A 26,350-nucleotide genomic window follows, 5' to 3' on the forward strand; every position below is an offset into this window, starting at 1 on the left:
TCCAAACCGTCATCGAACCCATCGTTCTACCATTCCTAGACCGGCAAGGGAACTTGCTGTTCCAACAGGACAATGCACGTCCGCATGTATCCCGTGCCACCCAACGTGCTCTAGAAGGTGTAAGTCAACTACCCTGGCCAGCAAGATCTCTGGATCTGTCCCCCATTGAGCATGTTTGGGACTGGATGAAGCGTTGTCTCACGCGGTCTGCACGTCCAGCACAAACGCTGGTCCAACTGAGGCGCCAGGTGGAAATGGCATGGCAAGCCATTTCACAGGACTACATCCAGCATCTCTATGATCATCTCCATGGGAGAATAGCAGCCTGCATTGCTGCGAAAGGTGGATATACACTGTACTAGTGCCGACATTGTGCATGCTCTGTTGCCTGTGCCTATGTGCCTGTGGTTCTGTCAGTGTGATCATGTGATGTATCTGACCCCAGGAATGTGTCAATAAAGTTTCCCCTTCCTGGGACAATGAATTCACGGTGTTCTTATTTCAATTTCCAGGAGTGTATAAAATAGAGGGAAACATTCCACGTGGGAAAAATATATCTAGCCTAATACCATGGCACCCTCACAGCACCCCCACAATGACCCCATTAAGTTTTATTTACATTCCCTCCGCAAACATGCCTTCGCCCTAGCCAGATTATGCTCCCATATTTTATTTTCTCAGGCTTGTCTGACTTTTGGCATTATCCCCAAAGGCCTCACACTTAAAGTTCCCATCTCTGGCTGCAACCCTTCTTTCCATCAGTCCCTATACCAGTTCCAACTGAACAATCCATTGCCCTCACACACACACACACACACACACACACACACACACAGTGGCTCCACCACACACACACACACATATATATATATATATATATATATATATATATATATATATATAAAAACAAAGATGATGTGACTTACCAAATGAAAGTGCTGGCAGGTCGACAGACACACAAACAAACACAAACATACACACAAAATCCAAGCTTTCGCAACCAACGGTTGCCTCGTCAGGAAAGAGGGAAGGAGAAGGAAAGACAAAAGGATATGGGTTTTAAGGGAGAGGGTAAGGAGTCATTCCAATCCCGGGAGCGGAAAGACTTACCTTAGGGGGAAAAAAGGACAGGTATACACTCGCGCACACACACATATCCATCCACACATACACAGACACAAGCAGACATTTGTAAAGGCAAAGAGTTTGGGCAGAGATGTCAGTCGGGACGGAAGTACAGAGGCAAAGATGATGTTGAAAGACAGGTGAGGTATGAGCGGCGGCAGATTGAAATTAGAAATTAGCGGAGATTGAGGCCTGGCGGATAGCGAGAAGAGAGGATATGCTGAAGGGCAAGTTCCCATCTCCGGAGTTCTGACAGGTTGGTGTTAGTGGGAAGTATCCAGATAACCCGGACGGTGTAACACTGTGCCAAGATGTGCTGGCCGTGCACCAAGGCATGTTTAGCCACAGGGTGATCCTCATTACCAACAAACACTGTCTGCCTGTGTCCATTCATGCGAATGGACAGTTTGTTGCTGGTCATTCCCACATAGAATGCATCACAGTGTAGGCAGGTCAGTTGGTAGATCACGTGGGTGCTTTCACACGTGGCTCTGCCTTTGATTGTGTACACCCTCCGGGTTACAGGACTGGAGTAGGTGGTGGTGGGAGGGTGCATGGGACAGGTTTTACACCGGGGGCGGTTACAAGGGTAGGAGCCAGAGGGTAGGGAAGGTGGTTTGGGGATTTCATAGGGATGAACCAAGAGGTTACGAAGGTTAAGGTGGACGGCGGAAAGACACTCTTGGTGGAGTGGGGAGGATTTCATGAAGGATGGATCTCATTTCAGGGCAGGATTTGAGGAAGTTGTATCCCTGCTGGAGAGCCACATTCAGAATCTGATCCAGTCCCGGAAAGTATCCTGTCACAAGTGGGGCACTTTTGTGTTTCTTCTGTGGGAGGTTCTGGGTTTGAGAGGATGAGGAAGTGGCTCTGGTTATTTGCTTCTGTACCAGGTCGGGAGGGTAGTTGCGGGATGCGAAAGCTGTTGTCAGGTTGTTGGTGTAATGCCTCAGGGATTCCGGACTGGAGCAGATTCGTTTGCCACGAAGACCTAGGCTGTACGGAAGGGACCGTTTGATGTGGAATGGGTGGCAGCTGTCGTAATGGAGGTACTGTTGCTTGTTGGTGGGTTTGATGTGGACGGACGTGTGAAGCTGCCCATTGGACAGGTGAAGGTCAACATCAAGGAAAGTGGCATGGGATTTGGAGTAGGACCAGGTGAATCTGATGGAACCAAACGAGTTGAGGTTGGAGAGGAAATTCTGGAGTTCTTCTTCACTGTGAGTCCAGATCATGAAGATGTCATCAATAAATCTGTACCAAACTTTATCCTTTTGTCTTTCCTTCTCCTTCCCTCTTTCCTGACGAGGCAACCGTTGGTTGCGAAAGCTTGGATATTTTTCCCACGTGGAATGTTTCCCTCTAAAATATATATATATATATATATATATATATATATATATATATATATATATATATATATATATGTCTGCTTGTGTCTGTATATGTGTGGATGGATATGTGTGTGTGTGCGAGTGTGTACCCGTCCTTTTTTCCCCCTAAGGTAAGTCTTTCCGCTCCCGGGACAGGAATGACTCCTTACCCTCTCCCTTAAAACCCACATCCTTTCGTCTTTCCCTCTCCTTCCCTCTTTCCTGATGAGGCAACAGTTTGTTGCGAAAGCTTGAATTTTGTGTGTATGTTTGTGTGACTGTCGACCTGCCAGCACTTTCATTTGGTAAGTCACATCATCTTTGTTTTTAGATATATTTTTCCTTCGTGGAATGTTTCCTTCTATTATAACTATATATCAAAGATGATGAGACTTACCAAACAAAAGTGCTGACAGGTCGATAGACACACAAACAAACACAAAAAATGTGTGACAAATTTGATGACATCTTCATGATCTGGACTCACAGTGAAGAAGAACTCCAGAATTTCCTCTCCAACCTCAACTCCTTTGGTTCCATCAGATTCATCTGGTCCTACTCCAAATCCCATGCCACTTTCCTTGACGTTGACCTCCCATCTGTCCAATGGCCAGCTTCACACGTCTGTCCACATCAAACCCACCAACAAGCAACAGTTCCTCCATTATGAGAGCTGCCACCTATTCCACATCAAACGGTCCCTTCCCTATAGCCTAGATCATCGTGGCAAACGAAACTGCTCCAGTCCGGAATCCCTGAACCATTACACCAACAACCTGAAAACAGCCTTCGCATCCCGCAACTACCCTCCCGGATGGTACAGAAGCAAATAACCAGAGCCACTTCCTCATCCCCTCAAACCCAGAACCTCCCACAGAAGAACCACAAAAGTGCCCCGCTTGTGACGGGATACTTTCCGGGACTGGATCAGACTCTGAATGTGTCTCTCCAGCAGGGATACAACTTCCTCAAATCCTGCCCTGAAATGAGATCCATCCTTCCTGAAATTCCCCAATCCACCAAGAGTGTCTTTCTGCCGTCCACCTAACCTTCGTAATCTCTTAGTTCATCCCTATGAAATCCCCAAACCACCTTCCCTACCCTCTGGCTCCTACCCTGGTAACCGCCCCCGGTGTAAAACCTGTCCCATGCACCCTCCCACCACCACCTCTTCCAGTCCTGTAAACCGGAAGGTGTACACGATCAAAGGCAGAGCCACGTGTGAAAGCACTCACGTGATTTACCAACTGACCTGCCTACACTGTGAAGCTTTCTATGTGGGAATGACCAGCAACAAACTGTCCATTTGCATGAATGGACACAGGCAGACAGTATTTGTTGGTAATGAGGATCACCCTGTGGCTAAACATGCCTTGGTGCACGGCCAGCAGATCTTGACACAGTGTTACACCGCCTGGGTTATCTGGATACTTCCCACTAACACCAACCTGTCAGAACTCCAGAGATGGGAACTTGCCCTTCAGTATATCCTCTCCTCTCGTTACCCGCCAGGCCTCAACCTCCGCTAATTTCAAGTTGCCGCCGCTCATACCTCACGTCTTTCAACATCTTTGCCTCTGTACTTCCGCCTCGACTGACATCTCTGCCCAAACTCTCCCGGGATTGGAATGACTCCTTACCCTTTCCCTTAAAACCCACATCCTTTCGTCTTTCCCTCTCCTTCCCTCTGAATCTAAACCGCACTTTTTTTCCGGTTTTTGTAATCCAAAAAACCGCCTGCGACTTAGAATCGAGTGCAAAGTAAGCGGAAGTTCTGAAAAATGTCGGTAGGTGCCACCACAACTAACTTCTGCCGTCGAATATATGTAGCGCTACACAGGCGTGCTTTGCAGGCACAAAGATAAATACTGGCGCCAAAACCTCTGAGTCAATAAATAAATTTAAAAAAAAAAAAGGTGGAAGACGAGCTTTTTTTTCTCCGCCCCGAGTTTCGACCACTGCATTTTCATTTTCATACATTAGCCAACAAAGTAAATACAAATTCCGTATTGCTCATCTTCGAATGTAGCAGCATTTCATTGTACTACGAAAATCCGACTGGCAAGACTGTTTCGGATGTTTGTCAATATGGCCAACTCTACGTTCTGAATTTCTTCCTACCTGTGAGAAGAGATGGCTGCTAATAGGAACTTTTATGCATCACATGCAGTATTCTCTTCACCATAAGAATAATATGAATATAAACATTTTGCCACGTATTCTTTCGTTTAAATCCTGTCTGCCTAATAAACTACGAAACTAGAGTGAGACAACAGCAAACGAGGTAGAATATACAAATCATGTCATGTTTATATTCGTATTATTCTTATGCCTAATAGTGATACAGTCAGAAATGAAGCATGGCAATTGACTATTTTTTTAAATCTAAGATGACTCTAATTTCTAGGCAGAAATGTAATGTACTAAAGAGTCGTCTACAAAGATTTTCAAACGGAGAAAAATTTTCGCTAAACTCTCGTTGAGAACATCATCTATCATACACAGTCTATTATTTGGTTCTTGTTGATCATTATCAAAGAAAGCAGCAGTGTAAGTAACAACAAATAGCAGCCTCTTGCCATTGTTTTGCTAATGAGACGATTCCCTCTATCTTTTTTTTTTAATTGTAAGCGGCAGTAGCGTGCACGAAAGCAAGCCATGCCGCGAGCGGCGATGGGGCGTAAACACTCATTATCAGAATGCGACAAACAATGCATGACAGTACAGTAACACATTTTCAGCTTAGAGTGACGTAAATACCTATAACAAAGAGAACGGCACGTATCAGATCAAAGAAAAAATAAGCAATCGATTCCAACCAGACGAAGCACGTGAAAAAGGAAGGGTGCCCATATAAATAGGTACGGAGCGCCTGACACATAGCAATGGCTACCTGGTAAAGCTTAACTGTGAAGCTTACGACTCGAACCAAACTACTGTAGCTGTATCGTCAATCATTCGACCTAAATTGTGTCTCATATTATAATGGACCAACTTTGTTTTGATTTGGAGGTGCGGCCTAAAACTTTTCTCTCCCCTTGAATTTCGAGTCTCATTTTTCAGGTGTGGCTTAGATTCGAGTGCGGCTTGGATTCGAGTAAATAGGGTATATTGTTTAATCCTAATACATGAATTCTTCAAAAGCCAGTTATATAAGCAATGGTATGAAAAGGAATATCTGAGTAAGCTAATTTAATGAGACGTGAAGCAAGCAGGACAGGATCGATCCTAGTAGAATAAAGGGACTAAACACAGTTTTATAGAAATGATTGTAACAGTGGTACAAACAAAAGTATCAAAAAATTAAAAATATGAGTGAATTTGGGTGTAACAACTCAAATACACAACTGATTTTGTATATTTTATTAAGGAACTGTCACTGAATTCAGCTCTGATTAAAATATGGAAACAAACAAAATGTAGATGATGTCACAATTTTATATAACAAACGTATTAAAAATTATCACATTTATCAGAAATACTGAATGTGAGACTACCAGGGTACAATCATATTTCTGTATTATCAAAGTACAGAATTAAAGTTTCTTACAGACTTTAATAGGGTGAAAGAGCCAAAAATTAATAAAATATTTTCTGTACAAGTAACTTATTAATATAAGTATATGTTGGAATGAATTACACATTGTAAAACACAAACAGTTTACAATTATGTTGTAATGCCTTTATCACTTCATAACAAAAGCCAAAATGCAAGTAAGAAGAAAATGCCAGTCACCTGTGGTCCCATATGCAAGGATCTTTACAACACATTTGCATCAGATTTTTTGAAACCTACTAATAAAAAGCTAAAAAATTTAAATCCAAATAAGTTAGGGTTTATTTTTACACATTTTGTAAGACATGATTGTTCTTCAACACTGTCAAGAAGTAAGGCACATCAGTATTTGACAGCTAAGATGTGATTCTACTTCTCATCTTTATCCTTGGCACCATGTTTCAAGATTCTAGTGAACTCAATATAATCAAACATCCCATTTTTTATTGGAGCTTCACGATACATTTCATCAACCTGTAAAAAAGAAAAGTGCGTAATTTTTAAGTATAAGAAGAAATTCTGGAAACTGTTCCTGTCCAAATCAGTTTCAGTAATCTATGAAACAAGGAATGAGTCACTCTCCTACTGCAATCTAAACATAAAAATGCCAAAAATACTTTTGGTCTGAGCATATTAAAATGTTGTCCGTACTTATATTTTGCTGGAAATCACAGAACAGAACAAACTCTGAGCCAAACTACAAAAAGCTCTTTTTCAGAACCTCAAGTGACCCAGTAATCAAGACAACAAAACACAGCAAAGATTTAAGTATATATAACATTACAGAACATTGTCATGCACAGAATGAAAGTACATCTCTAATGTGTTCATATTGTGAATACTGAAAACAAGACATTCAATATACCTAGCTCACTCCTGTTAACAGTCCCACTCGTTTTATTGATTTTTTAAGGACCACTAACCGATATTTTCTATCCTATATGTATTTGTCTCTACTTAAGGGTTTCATAAACAAATCTGCCAACTATCATAAAAAGCAAAATAAACTTCAGTCTCACTGCTCTCGACATGTTCACATATGGAGCAATATTTAATAATTTTTTACATCTGTGATGATCTGCAGTTTTAATCAAGTGAATAGCACTTTAATTGCAGACACATAGTCTATCTTTGAAGCAATCAATTCTTCCCTCAGAAGTGTGCTTCACACGACAGACCACTTTCATTTAACTGCTTTGCGATTGTGTGATAGTAGTACTAGAGCCCAAACTTTGTTTTTCTTCAAAGATGCCATCTTCTCTTCCACTTTGATGTATCTTGATGTCATTGCTTCTTCAAAAATGTGACGTTCAGCGATAAATGGCAGAACAGGTTGTATCTCGGGCTCCAAAACAGGCAGGTGCTCGCAGACTATATCAATCTTTCAGCGTCAATTTTTCCATTTGACTTATTTGCTATCATCATCCTTTTCAGATTCCTCTTGATCATCATCATCTGCATCCTGGTCCCCCCCCCCCCCCCCCCGGTAAAATTCAGGATATCTTCGGTGAAGAAACAATATCCCGTAACTGAGATTATCGATTTTGCATTTTTCAATCAGTTCATATCCTTGACTCTCAGTGCACCTACTCTTACAGGCAGAATACCGATTTTTTAAATTATCTGCAAATAAAATGACCTAAACCACCACATATAGGGGACACAAAGAGAGAGAGAGAGAGAGAGAGAGAGAGAGAGAGAGAGAGAATGAAATACTATTTTGGATGTAATAAACAATACTGCATAAATAAAAAAGTGCATGCAGCCACAGCACATTGTTATTGGTTACTATACGTCTTCCAGTGTTCAAAAGTGATTCCTTGTTTCTATCTTCAGTTCATGACAATGCACAGCATCTTACAAGATGTTCTCTTTATTGAGGAAGAAATTGTTTCTCAGCTGAACTTCGCATATAAAAGCGGAAAATCCTTCTCGAGAGTGATTGACAATTGTGCGCTCTAAATTTTGAGTGCTCACTTGATCATTGTACAAGGGTCACTCCAAAAGCAATGCACACTATTTTTTTTTTAAATCCATCTTTTATTCTACATGTTTGAAAGTTTTACAGTGTGTAGATACATCCTTTAGGAACAATATTTTCATTTCTGCGCATAATTTCCATCCCTCTCAACTGCTATTTTGGAACCAGCGCCTGACGACTGGACCAACCTGTTGGAACCACTGTTTGGCAGCGTGCACAAGGGAGTCATCATCTTCAAACCTTGTTCCACGAAGAGAGTCTTTCAATTTCCCAGAGAGATGATAGTCACATGGAGCCAGGTCAGGACTGTAAGGCAGCAGTTTCAGTGTTGTTCATCCGAGTTTTGTGATCGCTTCCATGGTTTTTTGACTGACATGTGGCCGTGCACTGTCATGCAAACAGCAAAACATCCTGCTTTTGCCGATGTGGTCGAACACGGCTCAGTCGAGCTTGAAGTTTCTTCAGTGTCGTCACATATGCATCAGAGTTTATGGTGGTTCCACAGAATCGAAAAACACCGTAGCCATAACTTTTCCAACAGAAGGTGTGGTTTTGAATTTTTTTTTTTTTTTGGTGAATTTGCATGATCCCACACCATTGATTGCCTCTTCGTCTCTGGTACAAAATGATGGAGCCATGTTTCATCACCTGTCACAATTCTTCCAAGAAATTCATCTCCACCATTCTCATACTGTTTCAAAAGTTCTCTGCATACTGTTTTTCTTGTTTCTTTGTGACCCACTGTCAACATCCTGGGAACCCACCTGGCACAAATCTTTTTTAATGCCAACACTTTCAGTATTCTGCAAACACTTCCTTCCCATATCCCAACGTAGCATGACAATTCATTCACTGTGATGCGTCTGTCAGCAGTCACCAATTCATTAACTCTCTGCACATTGTCTGGAGTGTGTGCAGTACAAGGCCTGCCACTGCGAGGACAATCCTCAATATTGCCGTGCCCGCTTTCATCACGTAACCTGCTTGCCCACTGACTAACTGTACTGCGATCAACAGCAGTATCTCCACACACCTTTTTCAACCTCTTGTGGATGTTTCCCACTGTCTCATTTTCACATCACAGGAATTCCATGGCAGCACATTGCTTCTGATGAGCGTCAAGTGTAGCAGCCATCTTGAACACATGCTGTGACAGCACCACTCACGGGAACAGGTTGAACTAAGTTTGAAAACAAACAGAAAGGATGTATCTACACACTGTAAAACTTTCACACATGCAGAATGAAAACTGTATTTTTACAAAAATACTGTGCATTTCTTTTGGAGTGATCCAAATAGAATTCAAGAAAGTAGAATTTGCATGTAGTGTATCTGGACATTTAAACACCATTTGATAACAATGATTATCCACCTTAACTCCTGCTGCAATTAGACCTAAACAGTATACTTTTATTCTCTTGTTATCAAAAACCACTGTCACTCTTTTTGTAACAGCTCCCACTGGAAATAAATTTCTTTTTAGCTAATGAACGTATAATTCGTTTTCCAAAGTGTGAGGCTGCCATTTTCCATCAACTAAAGAAACAATACTTCAATGGATCTGGTGCCTTCTACTTTAACAATTGAGTTCTCTCCAATTTGAACACAGGCATCATCAGACTGAATTTGCTCAAAAGTATGTTGAATCAATCTCTGGGTGACATCACATGTTTTGAAGCAGCACTATCAGTTAACCAAGTATTTTCACAACCTGGAGTGAAAACATTCACTTGCTCTGCACAAAGCCCGGTGTTCAGAGGTAACATTTTTTACTACTGACCTATTAGACAAATTGTTGTTCTTTGAATTTAACTTCCTTGTTTTGCCCACATTATTTGATGTAATGCTTTTGACATTTCATCTCATTCTAAAAAAATTTGTTCCTCTTTCAATAATCTTGGAAGTCCAATATCAAATGTTTGCTCATCTTCAAAACTATTCCCAAGCAGTCGAGAAAGTTCCAAATTTCGAGGGCAGACTTCCCAAAATTTTAGCCATTTTGTCAACTTCTGTAACAGGTTCCCCAGTATCAGCTAATATTCGTACCAAAGACTCGACTTAACTTATGTGTTGTGCGATTGTGTCAGTTGATAACATTCTGTAATCACAAAATTTACACTTCAAGGCAATTTTATTAACTGCAGATTGCTGTTCATAAATAATCTTTATTATGAAATACATTTCAGGCACATTTGTGCATGTCTTAACATAGTACAATTGGTCAAATTCCATTTTAGTAGATGGAATAAGCATGGCCTTCGCATCTAAGTCATCCCACGTTATTTGACTCTTGCCAGCTTCATTTGGCCTCTGTTTCCCCTCCATGATACCACGAACTTTTTCAGCATGAAAAATAATTTGCAACTGATATTTTCACAGTTGGAAATTCTTAAAGTCAAATTTCTGGATACTATAAGTCTTCAATTTATCCATCTTTGGGTGAATCTGAACGTATTTCAAACATACAGTTTTCCCCAAAAGACCAGTGAAATACGATGGTTCCAGAACCAAAGTGTCAAAACTTAAGCATCATGATTCACTAGAATAAAACTCTGATCAAACACAGTGAATTTGCAAAACAAATATGCATACAATTTCTTGGGCCCATAAGCTGTTCTCTATCATTATATTTTGCTGAAATTCACAGAGCAGACAAAAGCTGAGCCAAACAACAAAACACACTTTTTATTAGAACTAAAAGTGACAGTGACAACGATGACAAAACAGAGCAAAGATATTTTTATGATGTTACAGAACACACTGTGCAAAGAATGAAAGTACATCTCTGGTGTGCTCTCATTACAAACACACAAATGCTGTAAACAGGCACTCAATATAACAAGCTCACACTTGTTACCATACAAATTAAGTTCAGGTGCAGTACACAAAAAACATGTGCAAGATATTACCCAAAATACCACATATATTTGCAATAAAAACAACTACTGTTATAGCAACAATGTGGAATGGATAGATTGCTACTCCCCAATTACGGATGGTATTCAGTTGCAGACAGGCACAATGGAGAAGACTGATGAAATATTGAGCTTTCAGACTATTTCCTTCTTCCAAAATAGAAAGCACGCCCACACCCATGCCCACGCTCGCGAGGGCCCGTGCACAGAAAAAGCACAACTCGCACTGTATCTGGACTTTTGAGCTCATCGGGCCCATTAAATGCCACGAAAATAATGCGGTAGAGTGTATGACTGAACTGAAGAAATTTGTTGGACAACTCCTGCTACTCCATCGAGGAGTATATTCACAGAAACTCTAATTTAACTTAGTTTATAATTATAATTAGCACTATTTGTTAAAGGACTTAAAATGCTGGTCATGATGTTTAGAAGATGCCCTTTTACAAATATTTACAAGCTGAAAAGCACCTAGCATTGTCTTTAATCTGCATTTAAATTATGTAAAAATGTACATCTTTAATTTCTGTCCATATCACGGAGGCCACTCTCTGTCGGATCTACGGAATATGACAAGTGTAATTAATGAATTCTGACCAAACTAGCAGCAATACTAATTTTGATTATCACTTGAAAGGATGAAGAATATGTTCTATGCATTGATGTTGAAGGAAACTGCAACTTAATGCATCTAACACAACAGGAGGCTTTTCGCAAACTAATATTAAACCAGTATGATACTGGTAAGTCACGAGTCACATTGAAATGCGCTTTTAATGACACCTGCTAACTGCTTATGGCAAAACAAAAAAGTGAATTTAAACCCTGAGAGAGATTTTATGAGGTGCGGGGGAAAAGTAAGACTTATTTTTTGTATATCAAAGTTTTTATTTTTTTCAAGCAATAATGTCCCCCTCAAAGTAGTCCCCTTTGGTAGCTACGCACCAGCAGATCAGTTGTTCCCAGTCTCGGCAGCAGCACTGAAAAGCTTCTAAACTAGTAGGGCCTTTAACATGTCGGACACATTATTTTGAATGATCTTCAGAGTTCCAAAATGACATCCTATTAAGACTTTTTCAATTTAGAGCAAAGAAAAAAAGGCACATGGACTCAGATCAGGTAAACAGGAGGCTTTTGGAACAATAAGAATGCCTTTTGAGGTCAAAAATTCCATGATGGAAGTAGGCGTGTGACATCGGGCGTTGTCATGTTGCAGCATCCACTTGTCTGCAACCTTTTCGTGTTTCAAGGACATCTTTGTACAGCACACAGTTAGTATTGTTAAATGTTTTATCTCACAAGAGCTTGCATACATCTGACAATTTCATCAGTTATTAAAGTTGTAGTCTCCCTAACGAGGTTCATCTCCAACATGTTCTCAGCCTCGATTTGTGCCAGCGAAAAACTTGTGCTCTTCATAAGGAATGTTCCCCATTGACCTGTTTCAAATTTTCAAAGGTCACAATCACAGACTACAAGAGTTTAACCCAAAACTTGATGGTATAACATTGTTCTAAATCCCTGTGTCCCATTTTCATAACACACAACAACAACAACCCAACTTAAGTGATGGCACACTCAAAAATCACATGAGGGCTGTTCTGAGTTGAAACTCTGACTGAGAATCTGTAACAGATGAACACACCAGTCTCCACAAACAGAAGAAACAACATTGCCATATTGCTCACAGTCTTGTCGGTCTCATTACTTTTCTCACATGCCTGGAATATTCTTGAAAAATTATATCACAGATGAGAAGGGATTTATAACTAACTTGTTATGCTAATGTGTGTGTCTTGTCCATTTCACGGCAGAAGTTTTCTGCTGTATATGAATTCCAGCATAATTTTCCTCTCAAAAAGCAAATCATTTACCTCAATAAGGAACATAAAAATACACTGAGGTGACAAGTCATGGAATACCCCCCATATTGTGCCTGAACTCCTTTGTCCGGCGTAATGCATCAACTCTATGTGGCATGGACTCCCCAAATATTGGAAGTTCCCTGCAGAAATATTGAGCCATGCTGTTTTTACAGCCATCCAGACCACAGCTGTCCCATCATCTAGGGTCCTATCAATCTGGTCACGAGCCCAGGAGAAGTGGTGCAACTGATGTCCTGCTGTTAGCAAAAGACATTCACATCGGTGATCTACTGTTATAGCCCATTAATGCCGAATTTCACCACTACGTTGTAACAGATGTGTTTGTCCTTTGTCCCACACCGATTTCTACAGTTATTTTACTTAGTGCTGCTTGCCTTGGGAACAACAACTCTATGCAAATGTCGCTGCTCTCGGTTGTTACTATTGTCCATGGTGAGAGGTAATGCCTGAAATCTGGTATTCTCAGCACACTCTTGACACTGTGGATCTCTGAATATCTAATTTCCTCGTGACTTCCAAAATGGAATATCCCACGCGTCTAGCTCCGACTATCCTTCCGTGTTCAAGGCCTTAACTCCTGTCGTGTGGCTACAATCACATCAGAAACCTTTTCACATGAATCACCTAAGTACAAATAACAGCTCTTCCAATGCACTGCCCTTTTAGACCTTGTGTGCACAATACTACTGCCATATGTAAATGTCCATATTGTTATCCCATGACTTTTCACCTCAGTGTATATGCATACACATACCAAAACAGACCAACAAGACTAACAGAATAATATTACAAATCTGATGCAACAATTACAAAAAAAAATTGTAATATATTACTTTCGAAAGTTCCTATGAAAATATTTTCCACTAGAGAAAACTGTTCCTTACCTCTTCATCAGTGAATCTGTCACCCATTGATGTCAGGAGTTCTCTAAGTCGTTCCTCATTAATGACTCCTTTGTTCTCTTCATCAAAACACCCAAATGCATTTTTAATTACTTCTTCTGGATCAGTGCCCTGTAGACGTTCCCCAAACAGTGTCAGAAACATTGTGAAATTTATTGGGCCCGGAGCTTCATTCATCATTGCCTCAAGATACTCATCAGATACATCTTTCCCTGCAAAAAAAGATACTATGTAATAATCAGTTCTAATGTTGGTGATTGTGAAGCCATTATTAGATATGATTTTTGTGTGTACTGAAATTCAAGAATGAAACAATTTACCACATTTATATCACACCATCATATAAACAATGGAAAGACCAGGTAGGAATATCAACAATATCATGAGAAGAACAGATTGCTACTCACCATAAAGATGGCATGTAGAGTTGCATACAGGCACAATGAAAAGATCTGAAATGTGAGGTTCAACACCCATTAAGTATTTTATAAAATGCATTTTAATCATCAGCTGTTTATTTGTCCCATTAGTCATCTACTAGTTTCCGTTATTAACCATCCTTTAGGATGTAGGGTACAAGAGATTAGTTAAAAGCATCCTATATTCTTTTGAAGATGAACAACATTGAAATTATCTAGTGAAATTGTACAATGTGTCTTACAATACTGACACTCATATCTTATGAGAAACAGACAGACATCACAGGAGAAACAAGACTAACAGTTATGAGTAATTGTTTGTCTAGTTTCTCCTGTGATGTCTGTCTGTTAGACAGTAAGATATGAGTGTCAGTATTGTAAGACAAACTGTACAATTTCAATATTGTTCAGCTTCAAAGAAATATGGGATGCTTTACCCTACATCCTGGGTGATGGCTAATAACAGAAACCGGCAGATGACTAACGGGACAAATAAATAGCTGATGGTTAAAATGCATTTTATATAAAAAAAATAATGAAAAGATTGCTGCACAGTTAACTTTCAGTTCAGCCAGAGCTGCTATTGCCTTCTGTGTTTTCTTTTTATGAAGGCTGCTCAGGCTGAAAGCTAAATGTATAACAGACTTTTTGTTGTGCCTATCTGCGACTCAATGTGTCATATTTATGATGAGTAACAATCTACCCCTTTCATAACAATTTTATACATTATTCTGGCTGCATGATGCCTTTGAATCACAAGAAACATTGACACAAAATACAAAATGAAGCCCAAGGTCCAAAATGCTTGGATACTGACTACTTCACTCTCAATAATTCCTCAAAAACATTGTACTAGATTAGTAGAAATGAAAAAGTCATCCTTAACATTAAGTAATCAGCCTGAAAAAAGTCACAAAAGAAAAATAACAAATATTGCCACATGTTTAAAAACAATACAGCACTACTGTAAGAAGAGGGAGAACACTTAAAAGAAACTGCATATACATTACATAAAGAACAGACAGACAACAACAACAACAACAACAACAACAACAACAACCACCACCACCACCACCACAAGTACAACAATTTAAATAATGTTGTGTGGTAACTCGGGAGAATGAAAACAGAACCAGTAAAAATAACTGACATCAGTTTTTAAAAACCCAAAAATAATTAAACACAGAATGTACCTCTCAACACACAAAATAAAGATATTACAGCACTCTTCTCAAACCAAAAATATATCTCTGCATAAAATCAAGCTGTTTCGAAAGGATTCACTCAACTGCCTATATTCAATATGAATTAAGATATAAAGTTGGGGTGGATTTTCACTCCTGAGTCAAAACTGAAAGTTTACTTCGGCACCAGTTGTAAGCTGTCAGCATGGGTTAAAAAATCCTGGTGCAGCTAGCTCATCCATTACCAAATGTGTATTAAGGAGGGGGGGAGTGTTTTCTGTTCTCTGTTTCAACAGATGTAATTCAGTTACATCAGTGTGGGGTGATTTTTGTTGAGAGCACAGCTCTGAATTGGTTGTATGGAGTGTACAGATTTCATATTGCACCACTAGCCTCCAAGATCACCTGATCTCGGAATATGTAATTTTTTGTGGGAGTAGGGGGTGAGGGTTTATGAAGGACTATGTGCCTCCCTTTCCAATAACTCTGAATGAATTACAACACAGCATAGTAACAGCACAGAACACGGTAACTCCAGACATGTTCACAAAAGCCATCATCTGACATCCTTTCGTGCATCAAGAAAATGGCACATTGAACATTAGAGAAAGGTAAAAAGAAACTGATCCTAATTGTAATTGTAAAACTTACAATCAAGGCTGTGTGTCTATGCATAAAAGAAACCCACTTGTAAAATCATATGGTTCTTTTAAAAAATAAAAACTTTGCAGTCGTATGACTAAGTCAAAATTTACATATTGTTTCTGTCACCATTCATGTGGTCTCGCAAAATTGTATCAATCTTTAACACTCTGTAAATTGAGCCACAGTGGAAAAAAAACAAGGGCCTAACTCATTATTTAACACTTTAAACAAGAAAGAAAACAATTAAAACCCTGGCATATAAAGTAGCATTAGAACATTCTGATTATGTTTTCACGGATACAAGAGAATGAAACTAGGCATAGCCATAAAGTACTTTGGCTAGTTCTACAAGAAGTGAAGTAAATTAGGATCAGAGACTGATGAGCCGAAGTCACAAAAAAGACCTAACAAAGTGAGAAATAATGCAACATATTCAAAACTGGTCAATGGCTGGAAAGGGATATAAGCAAACTAATTTCCTCCTCCACGTCTTACACTGTTTTCAACAAGAGAATATTTATTAAAGAAGAATATCAAATTGTACTGCAGAAGTATTTATTTACTTTCATTACAAAAATCTTTGGAGGCTGCATACTATGCACAACTGTTGGTGCAGTCTACCATTAACTTTTAGATATGTCCCTTCCCAAAGCGACGAGTTACATCATGTGATTGAATCAACTGAGCGTTGGACTAAATGAATGGAAAAACTGTATAGATATTTACTAGTAAACAAGTAAGACTATGCTCAATACTACCTTCTAAACATAACAAAACTGATTTCCAAAAAGTGAATGTCAAAGCCAAAGTGTTATTAACATAACTAACTTTCAGGCCATGAATAAATATGACTATTTTAGTGCAAATATTACATTATTTAATATAGGTATCATTTCTTGTTATGTACAAGAACTGCTTTCTCTAATAGCACTAAGTCCATGTCACTTGACAGCAAAATTACTTGCCTAAAGATGCCAGCATCTCATGAAGATCATCTTTATCAACAAAGCCATCACGATTCTGATCAATCATGTTGAATGCTTCCTTGAATTCTTGTATTTGTGCTTGATCAAACATTGCAAATACATTAGAAGTCGCCCTCTGCGCACGTTTCTTGGTCGTGGCACGACGTCCTGCAGTCTTGCGTGAAGACATGTTTAATCTGAAAGGATAGACAAGTTTTAAGCATTAGAATTGTGTGTGCACTATCTGCTTTCACGTAACAAATAAGGTTAACATTCCAAAACTATTTATGATGCGTCGTAAGACAACTCAAAACAGCAATTTCCTTAAAATGCAATACTTGAAGACAGGCAAATCATCATCAGTAAATGAGATTTTAGATTTTCAAAACTGAAAAGTTTCACCATGATATCTAGGAAACCTTTATACCACTTTCAGGTCTAGCTGTGGAGACAGGAAGAACATAATCTGTCTAGCCATGTAAGAGAGTAAATTATTTATTTTCTTTAACACACATAGGCCCAATGTGGTGTAAAGACTAACAATAAACCTTAACAGAAGAGTCTTTGGTTTTTATGCTGCTCTTGTATCTTGTCAATAAGAGAATGTCCAATGCTCCAGCTATGATGCCAATACAAACTACAGTCAATTCTCAATTTGAAACTCAACAGACTGGGGAACAAGTTCAAATTACCTAGAGTTAAAAATAATAGGAGTTAAAATAATCGAGGGGAGTGGGGGGGGGGGGGGGGGGGGGGGGTGGAGGTACAAATGAGAGTTTGATTGAAAGTAAACTCTAGCATGTGGAGTTGGCAGTTGTGCTTTATCATCTTTCTTTTTTCTTATCCAGACAAGCCAACCACAGACACCAATGTCGTCGTCATCAACATGAATGAAATATTCAAAGCTTAACTCACCACAGCTGGGTAGAAGTTACCACCACGAGTCTGGCAGCATTGAATTTGCTAATTATGGCACCTCTATTGGCTGTTCTGCGTTTTCTCTTTGGATTACAAACCCACACTTTTTGAAGCAGTTATAAAGAGTGGTAGGGTTGACATCTGTCCAGGCCTTGTCAATCATGGTTACAGCACTCAAAACTTATGTCCATTGCCTCACCTTTTTCAATGCTCTCCAGCACAATGGAACAATTTTTAAAATTTTCTGGGAAGGAAAGTTGCTACTCACCATATAGCGGAGATGCTGAGTCGCAGATAGGCACAACAAAAAGACTCTCACAATTAAAGGTTTCTGGGCCTTTGTCAACAATAGACACACAGATGTGCTCCCTCCCCCCCCCCCCTTACACACACACACACACACACACACACACACACACACACACACACACACAACTGTAGTCTCAGGGAACTGAATCCACACTGCGAGCAGCAGCACCAATGCATGATGAGACTGGCGACTGGGACGGGGTAAGGAAGAGGTTGGGGCGGGTAGGGATAGTATGGTGGGGGTGGTGGACAGTGAAGTGCTGCAGGTTAGACGGAGGGTAGGGGAGAAGTGGGGGGGGGGGGGGGGGGGGTGGGAGGAGCGGAAAAGGAGAGAAATAAAAAGAGTGGGTGTGCTGGTGGAATGACGCCTGTATAGTGCTGGAATGGGAACAGGGAAGAGGCTGGATGGGTGAGAACAGTGAGTAGCGAGGGCTGAGGCCAGGAGGGAATTTGCAGGGAAAGTTCCCACCTGCACAATTCAGAAAAGCTGGTGTTGGTGGGAACAATCCATATGGCACAGGCTGTGAGGCAGTCATTGAAATGAAAGGTATTGTGTTTGGCAGCATGTTCAGCAACAGGGTGGTCCACTTGTTTCTTGGCCACCAGACTAAAATATGTGGTGGTGGGAGGATGTATGGGACAGGACTTGCATCTAGGTCTATTACAGGGGTTATGAGCCATGGCTCTCGCCTGGTCACTAACATCATCCACCCCATCAAAGGCAGGGCTACCTGTGAAACCAGTCATGTGGTCTACAAGCTAAGCTGCACCCACTGTCCTGCATTCTATGTAGGCATGACAACCAACAAGCTGTCTGGCCACATGAATGGTCACCGACAAACTGTGGCCAAGAAACAAGTGGATCACCCTGTTGCTGAACACGTTGCGAAACAATTTTAAAAAGACACAACATATTCATTTCTGCACATCTAGCTCTACTACATTAACTGTAAGTGTGACACATGGTGACAAAATAATAAATAGGGCAGAAGTTTCATTAATTCTTAGATGTACATACTGATGAGGATTGAAACTGGAAAAAGCAGACTTAGAACTCTTAAAACAACTTAGTGCCACCACATTTGCACTTAGAATCATTGCAAATCTTGGGAGAGAGAAATCAGTGATATATATTGTCGTTGAATAATGTCACAGGGAATAATGATCTATGGTAACTCATCTTTAAGGGAGTCTTCATTGCTCAAAAACATACCGCAAGAATTACGTGGTGCTCACCCATCATCATCTTTCAGACATCTGTTTAAGGATTTGGGCACCTGACTGATGCTTCATAGCATATTTATTCCCTCACAAAGTTTGTTGTAAATTTGTAAATAATCTATTGCAGTTCAAAAGGAACAATGACATATGTAATTACAATACCAGAAGGAAAAATGAAATTCTTGACTATCATTAAGTCATCTTTAGCACAAAAATGGATGCACAATGCTGAAACTTATTCAGTCACATACAATGTCTGACAGACAGTAGAGCAGAGTAGAGCTTTAAAACAAACTGAAAAAGTTTCTGCTTGACAGTTTCTATTCTGTACAAGAATGTCTGTTAATGTAGCCTAATATGTGAAAGGTGCTGGGTAGGAATTACTGGCATGCATTTGTATATGTAATAATAATAATAATAATAATAATAATAATAATGAGAAGAAGAAGAAAACAAAACAATCTTATTTATGTTCAGCATGCAGCCATATTTACAAATTAATTTGCGAAGTGAACATAACATGACTCATTCAACATACCACATCATTACAATTTATAATGCAAATAATCCCTACAGCATGAAACCAACCAACCAACAATACCTATAGGAGTTTCATCATATAATTTTTTCTGAGTGAAAGACAAAAAGCACTTTTGATATTTCAGCTTCCATTAGCATATGAGAATGGGGAGAATTTAGTACACATTTATTTTCAATGTTAAATAATCACCTCATAACTTATAGTGATTAATGAGAATTTCTGTTTTCATACCAGTACAAATTGCTATTGAGTCAGAAAATGCAGACATCCATTGCAGCACAAGAATAAAATTACTCTTAAGTTATGAGAAGGCTCAATTAGGTAAAGCTATACATTGAAAACAAAAAGGTATTGGAACAAAAAATGTAAACGGAAATTAATAATTAGGCCTACTTATACCGCCGTAATATCAAGAAACTTAAGAGAAATTCCTGAAAATAATAGCTTCATGAGCAAAGCTTAAAGTAAAATCGAGGTTATCACACAAAAGCTTTTTAAATGATGTAACCCCAAAAAGATAGAGGAGACAGGCTTATCACAAAACTCAAAACCTGAGCACCCACATGAGAATTACAGCAATAAGAGATAGCCGCAAAAAGCCAAGTACGAAATGGAGTTTTCATTGAGACAGTAACTGAGAAAAAGTGGCCAACCAACACTGAATAGCTGTCTATGAGTTAGAAATAATTCCATTAGCAATTTTACCAGTTTCTTCTCTGGCATAGTACACAATACTCTGCCAAAGTTAAATACAGTAACACAACATAATGAATGAAAGTTCAGGAGCAGCACGTTGCCAGAGGTCTCAGAGTCAAGCACAGGAAGTTGGATGTCATATGGCATGAGATCAGTGTAACTATTGCGATGAATGAGGCTGGCCCCCCCAACAATGTGTGCCAATCAGAGAGCAGTTACTGTGCATTGTGGCGACGTTCATTACAATGTGACCTGGAGACAACATTTGAATAACTCCACACAGGGGAGAATCATTACAAAACTGGAAGAAGAACAAACTTGTGATGAGTGTAGCCTAAGAGTCTGTTATTGCTTACAGCACTGTTTCGTGTACAAGGGGTACATTCTTAACCATAGGCACTGTTGCCCGAAGGAGAGGAGGTGGTCAACCACAGCAGCAGATGACCACTACACTGCGCAACATGCAAGAAGGGACCCACGTCAAACAGCAGGTGCAATTGCAACCACATTTAACAGGACTGCAAAGCACCCAATTTCACGTAAAGAGAATAGGGACTGGCCCAATAAAGAGCGGACCCACGTGCTCCATTTAAGCGGACACACGTGCTGCACTCAGATGTGCCCAATTTCAGTTCGAGTTGTGGTTCTGCACACACACGCATAAGGCAAGAGGTGGAAACACGTAATGCACCCAGAAGTATTGTCAAACACGATCATTATGGTGGTCCAGGTGTTATCATGTGGGAAGGCATAATGTTGCATGGGTGTGCTGACTTCAAAATCTTTGAACGCACAAATTCACCAGTCATTGCTAGTTTGACACTGTAATCCTTCCCAATGTCTGTCTCAGGGTTGCATCTGACCCGGACTTAATTTTTATGGATGACAATGTGCAACCACATAAAACAGTGCATACAGAGGAATTCTCAAAATGAGAAGATAATTGGCAAATGAACTGGCCTACCTGTTTCCTCAACTTTAATCCCATTCAGCAAGTGTGGGATGTGGCTGGCGGTGGGACGTACTGCAGTACACTCACATGTAAAGTAACGACCTTTCAGCTGTTGTAAACTGCACTGATGGGAGGAAGAATTCCTTGCCAACTTTGTACCCAGTATGGGAGAACATTGCAGAGCATGTACACTGTTGTCGAACATGGTTACACATTCTATTAACAATCATGGCTTCTGTAATATGCACCAGATTTTCACAAATCACAGTGACTTCAGCATAATTGACTCTCCAATCATTTGTACTGCTCCCAGCTACCTACTATACTATTAGTATTACTATAATTATATAACTACTTTAGCAGTTTTTTCTACCTATAATTCAAGTTTCATTGAGCTATGTTACTTGGAAGTGATGTCACGTGGAAGTTACTTTAGTGCCTAACTTTTGCATGCCAGTGTATTAAGGAATATTGATAACCTATAAAAGCAACTTAACAATATTATAAAAACAAAGTAAAGAACACTGATGCACAAATGATTTTTGGAACTTTGACATTAGATGAAGGCCCTAAAGATACACAGAGAAATAAGCAAATCAACCAACTTCCACGCTGTACCATGAACCAAAAGTGCCATGAGTAACTTGCCATTTTATGGAGTTGCTGACAGGTCTCACTCCTAATTTGTCAGACTTAAGCAACTCAGAGCCTTTATGTATTTAAAAAAAATTGTGTTAACCTGAAACTTCCTGGCAGATTTTAACTTTCTGCCAAACTGGGACTCAAACCTGAGGCCGTAGCTTTTGCCACACTCTGCTGCAGAGTGAAAATTCGTTCTGTGCTAACTTCATTTTGCCGAGGTATGTGGGGCACAGTACAAGACAGTTATTTTGAATTTTGTAATAAATTTCTACAGCTGATAAAAGGATAGCCAAAGCATTGAAAATTGCTACATCATCATCATCGTCATCATCATCATCATCATCATCTATTTGGTAGAGTATGTAACCCAACAGATGTCCATAAACAACTGAGATGATGTGGCAGTTAAGACACTAGACATTCATTTGGGAGAATTATGGTCCAAATTCCTACCCACATTAAAGTTTTGCTTACACCAAACGCCACGATGGCTCCTTTGAAAAGCATACTACTGGTTTCCTTCCCCAAACTGAACTTTTCCTCAATCTTGTCAATATGTTAAATGCTAATCTCTTTGTTACTTCATCAACAATCAACTGAGTCACTTTAAGAGTAAGTTTTATACTTTCACATTCATGTCATCCTTTTACATCAAGAGACAGTAACAAAAAAAAAAAATACACTACTGGCCATTAAAATTGTTACACCGCGAAGACGACGTGCTGCAGACGGGAAATTTAACCGACAGGAAGAAGATGCAGTGATATGCAAATGATTAGCTTTTCAGAGCATTCACACAAGGTTGGCGCCAGTGGCAACACCTACAACGTGCTGACATGAGGAAAGTTTCCAACCGATTTCTCATACACAAACAGCAGTTGACCAGCGTTGCCTGGTGAAACGTTGTTGTGATGCCTCGTGTAAGGAGGAAAAATGCATACCATCACGTTTCCGACTTTGATAAAGGTCGGATTTTAGCCTATCGCGATTGATAAAGGTCGGATTGTAGCCTATCGCGATTGCAGTTTATCGTATCGCAACATTGCTGTTTGCGTTGGTCAAGATCCAATGACTGTTAGCAGAATACGAAATCGGCGGGTTCAGGAGGGTAATACGGAACACCGTGCTGGATTCCAACGGTCTCTTATCACTAGCAGTTGAGATGACAGGCATCTTATCCGCATGGCTGTAACGGATCATGTAGCCACGTCTCGGTCCCTGAGTCAACAGATGGGGACGTTTGCGAGACAACAACCATCTGCAGGAACAGTTCGACAGTGTTTGCAGCAGTATGGACTATCAGCTCGGAGACCATGGCTGCGGTTACCCCTGACGCCGCATCACAGGCAGGAGCTCCTGCGATGGTGTACTCAACGACGAACCTGGGTGCACGAATGGCAAAACGTCATTTTTTCAGATGAATCCAGGTTCTGTTTACAGCATCATGATGGTCCCATCCGTGTTTGGCGACATCGCGGTGAACGCACATTGAAAGCATGTATTCATCATCGCCATATTGGCGTATCAACCGGCGTGATGGTATGGGGTGCCACTGGTTACACGTCTTGGTCACCTCTTGTTCGCATTGACGGCACTTTGAACAGTGGACATTACATTTCAGATGTGTTACGACTTGTGGCTCTACCCTTCATTCGATCCCTGTGAAACCCTACATTTCAGCAGGATAAAGCACAACCGCATGTTTCAGGTCCTGTACAGGCCTTTCTGGATACAGAAAATGTTAGACTGCTGCCCTGGCCAGCACATTCTCCAGATCTCTCACCAATTGAAAACATCTAGTCAATGGTGGCCGAGCAACTGGTTCATCGCAATAAGCCTGTCACTACTCTTGATGAACTGTGGTATCGTGTTGAAGCTGCATGGGCAGCTGTACCTGTACACGCCATCCAAGCTCTGTTTGACTCAATGCCCAGGCGTATCAAGGCCATTATTACGGCCAGAGGTGGTTGTTCTGGGCACTGATTTCTCAGGATCTATGCACCCAAATTGCGTGAAAATGTAATCATAAGCCAGTTCTAGTATAATGTATTTGTCCAATGAATACCCGTTTATCATCTGCATTTCTTCTTGGTGTAGCAATTTTAATGGCCAGTACTGTATGTTTCAGTGTGTGACATTATTGTGTTGCTGTTGAGTTATGGATTTGTAGACCCATATCTTCTCACAAAGCAAATTAAACAGCTGCATCAATTTATTGCTAATCTGGAGTTGACAACATTTTCGTGTGAACTGGCATTAGCTAATATCCTTGAACTGTGAATTTCCTATTTGTTTGCTTTTGAAAAGGTGCAAAGACTGCATTTATTTTGTTTTCTTACACTCACATTTTTCTCTAAACTTGGGGGTGCAAGCCCTTGCTTAAATACCAACCTCATCAGAACAAGCATATTCAAAAGTATCTATGCAAGGCCTCCTATGCGCAAACTGGGGCTGTTACTGCTACTGCTCTCTTAATCTTATTCCTTGGCACAGCAACATAAAGTTGACATTTTCTGTACTGCATGTAAAATCACATTTAAACAAAAGATTTCACTATATCTTTGTTAAATACAAGAAATATTCTAAAACAGTGATAATCTGACTGAATTCCTGTTAGGCTTTACAGTGACTACATGATAGTATTAGAAATCGTTTTAACTTTAATAACTTATTTCTAGTTACTTTGCAAAGAAGAAAAATACAGCTTCTTAAATTGTTCTTACATCATCTTTACAATTGTTTGCATTTGCTTCACGGCACCTGACAGAGTGCAGGTGTGGTTATAGTTTCAGGCTCTACAAATAACATCTGAGGAGTTATATATTCCGGCACACTAATTCTTTGCCAAATACATGTCTGCTCAATTCTTACTTTTACAGGCTGAGGCGATAAACACAGCTGCACTCTGGCAGTTGGAGTGAAACAATGCAAATATTTGTAAAGGCGCTGTAAGGACAAATTTTATTGATAATAAATGAAAGTACTATAGTAATATTGTCAGCTAATAATATAAAATCAGTCTTTGTGACTTACAGTTACTCTCCATAACACAAGGAAGTACAGCTGCGACTATTACTACTACACCGAACATCACACAAAGCGACAACTAAATACTTCAGAAAATGAAAGAAGGGCGAGGGATTACTGAGATTTCATTTGAGGACATTTATGCGATACTAGCATTACTATAATGTCGAAAAATATTTTCTTTTAGTTCACCGCCGTGCTAGCAGATAATAACAGCACAGCAGCTGACAGTTTCTTACAACAAAAACATTTTAATGTACAGTATGGCAGAAAATTTTTTGTACCCCGGCATCCTAAGCTTAAAGAATGTTGCACTTCTGAAATTACCTGGTTTCAGGTACCTGCCGTTAAATTTCCGAGCTCACAACTGCCACAATGTTCGTATAAACGCCTTGATGACTCAGATGTAAACACCCCACCACACCCGTAGCGACCGAGATATTTGAAAACAACTGAAGCATGTACACAGGTCCACCAACCAATAAATAGAGTGTGGGATTACTATTTTTGTGTCCTTTAAGGCAGAATTCGCAGTCATGTGAAAATGTGCATTATAATAGTCATATAATTAATTCCGCTCTGCATTACTTGCTTAGAAACAAGTCTCGTGGGTATAATAAACTTGTTCAGCTATTCGGTAGCTCACTTATAGGTTGGCTTACCTGCAGCAGCTTCGTAATTGTAGTGGAATGTAGAGATTGGATATGTCAAGAATTTGAGTTTTTATTGATTATTGAATCAAATATACATATTGTTGAGATGACTTTCGATATTTCCCAGTACATTTGTTGCCACCGAAAAAGCATTTCAGAAGTTCACTCTGTTCCAGGAATTTTTGAGCTGATTTTTAACTCGTATGTTCAACACTCATTTCAGTGCCATATAAAGCACAGCTGATTGCCCTAATAAGGGTAAGTGGGACGCGGGAGAAACTCTCTATAAAAAGTATTGGATGGTGAAGAAAATTGCGCCGTTCTTGTGAAACGCGCTGCTGTATTTTTCGAGTATTATGAATACCTCAAAATTCTATTATTACGTGAACAGGTCTTTCTGCACATTAAATTCAGTTGGATTCCTCATCTATAATGAGAAA

The 26,350-nt window shown here is 39.8% G+C and overlaps 1 protein-coding gene across 1 annotated transcript; it reads right to left on the reverse strand.

Annotated features, from left to right (window-relative positions):
* Positions 1-5,846: 5,846 nt before the first annotated feature.
* Positions 5,847-25,732, reverse strand: LOC126184706 (myosin regulatory light chain sqh). Its single transcript, XM_049927227.1, has 4 exons — positions 25,585-25,732; positions 16,952-17,148; positions 13,721-13,950; positions 5,847-6,528 (listed from the first exon to the last, which is right to left on the reverse strand). The coding sequence occupies exons 2-4, from the start codon at positions 17,139-17,141 to the stop codon at positions 6,424-6,426; spliced, it is 525 nt and encodes a 174-aa protein (XP_049783184.1). The 5' UTR covers positions 17,142-17,148; positions 25,585-25,732; the 3' UTR covers positions 5,847-6,423.
* Between the last annotated feature and the right edge of the window lie 618 nt (positions 25,733-26,350).

This window comes from Schistocerca cancellata, chromosome 1 (genome assembly GCF_023864275.1).
Source record: "Schistocerca cancellata isolate TAMUIC-IGC-003103 chromosome 1, iqSchCanc2.1, whole genome shotgun sequence".
Taxonomy (NCBI): Eukaryota; Metazoa; Arthropoda; class Insecta; order Orthoptera; family Acrididae; genus Schistocerca; species Schistocerca cancellata.

Coding starts and splice junctions, on each gene's coding strand:
- LOC126184706 (XM_049927227.1), bottom strand. CDS start 17,141: ATGTCTTCACGCAAGACTGCAGGACGTCGTGCCACGACCAAGAAACGT. Junction 13,951..16,951: donor TGAGATGCTGGCATCTTTAG/GCAAGTAATTTT, acceptor CTTTTTTTGCAG/GGAAAGATGTATCTGATGAG. Junction 6,529..13,720: donor ACAGATTCACTGATGAAGAG/GTAAGGAACAGT, acceptor TCTTTTTTACAG/GTTGATGAAATGTATCGTGA.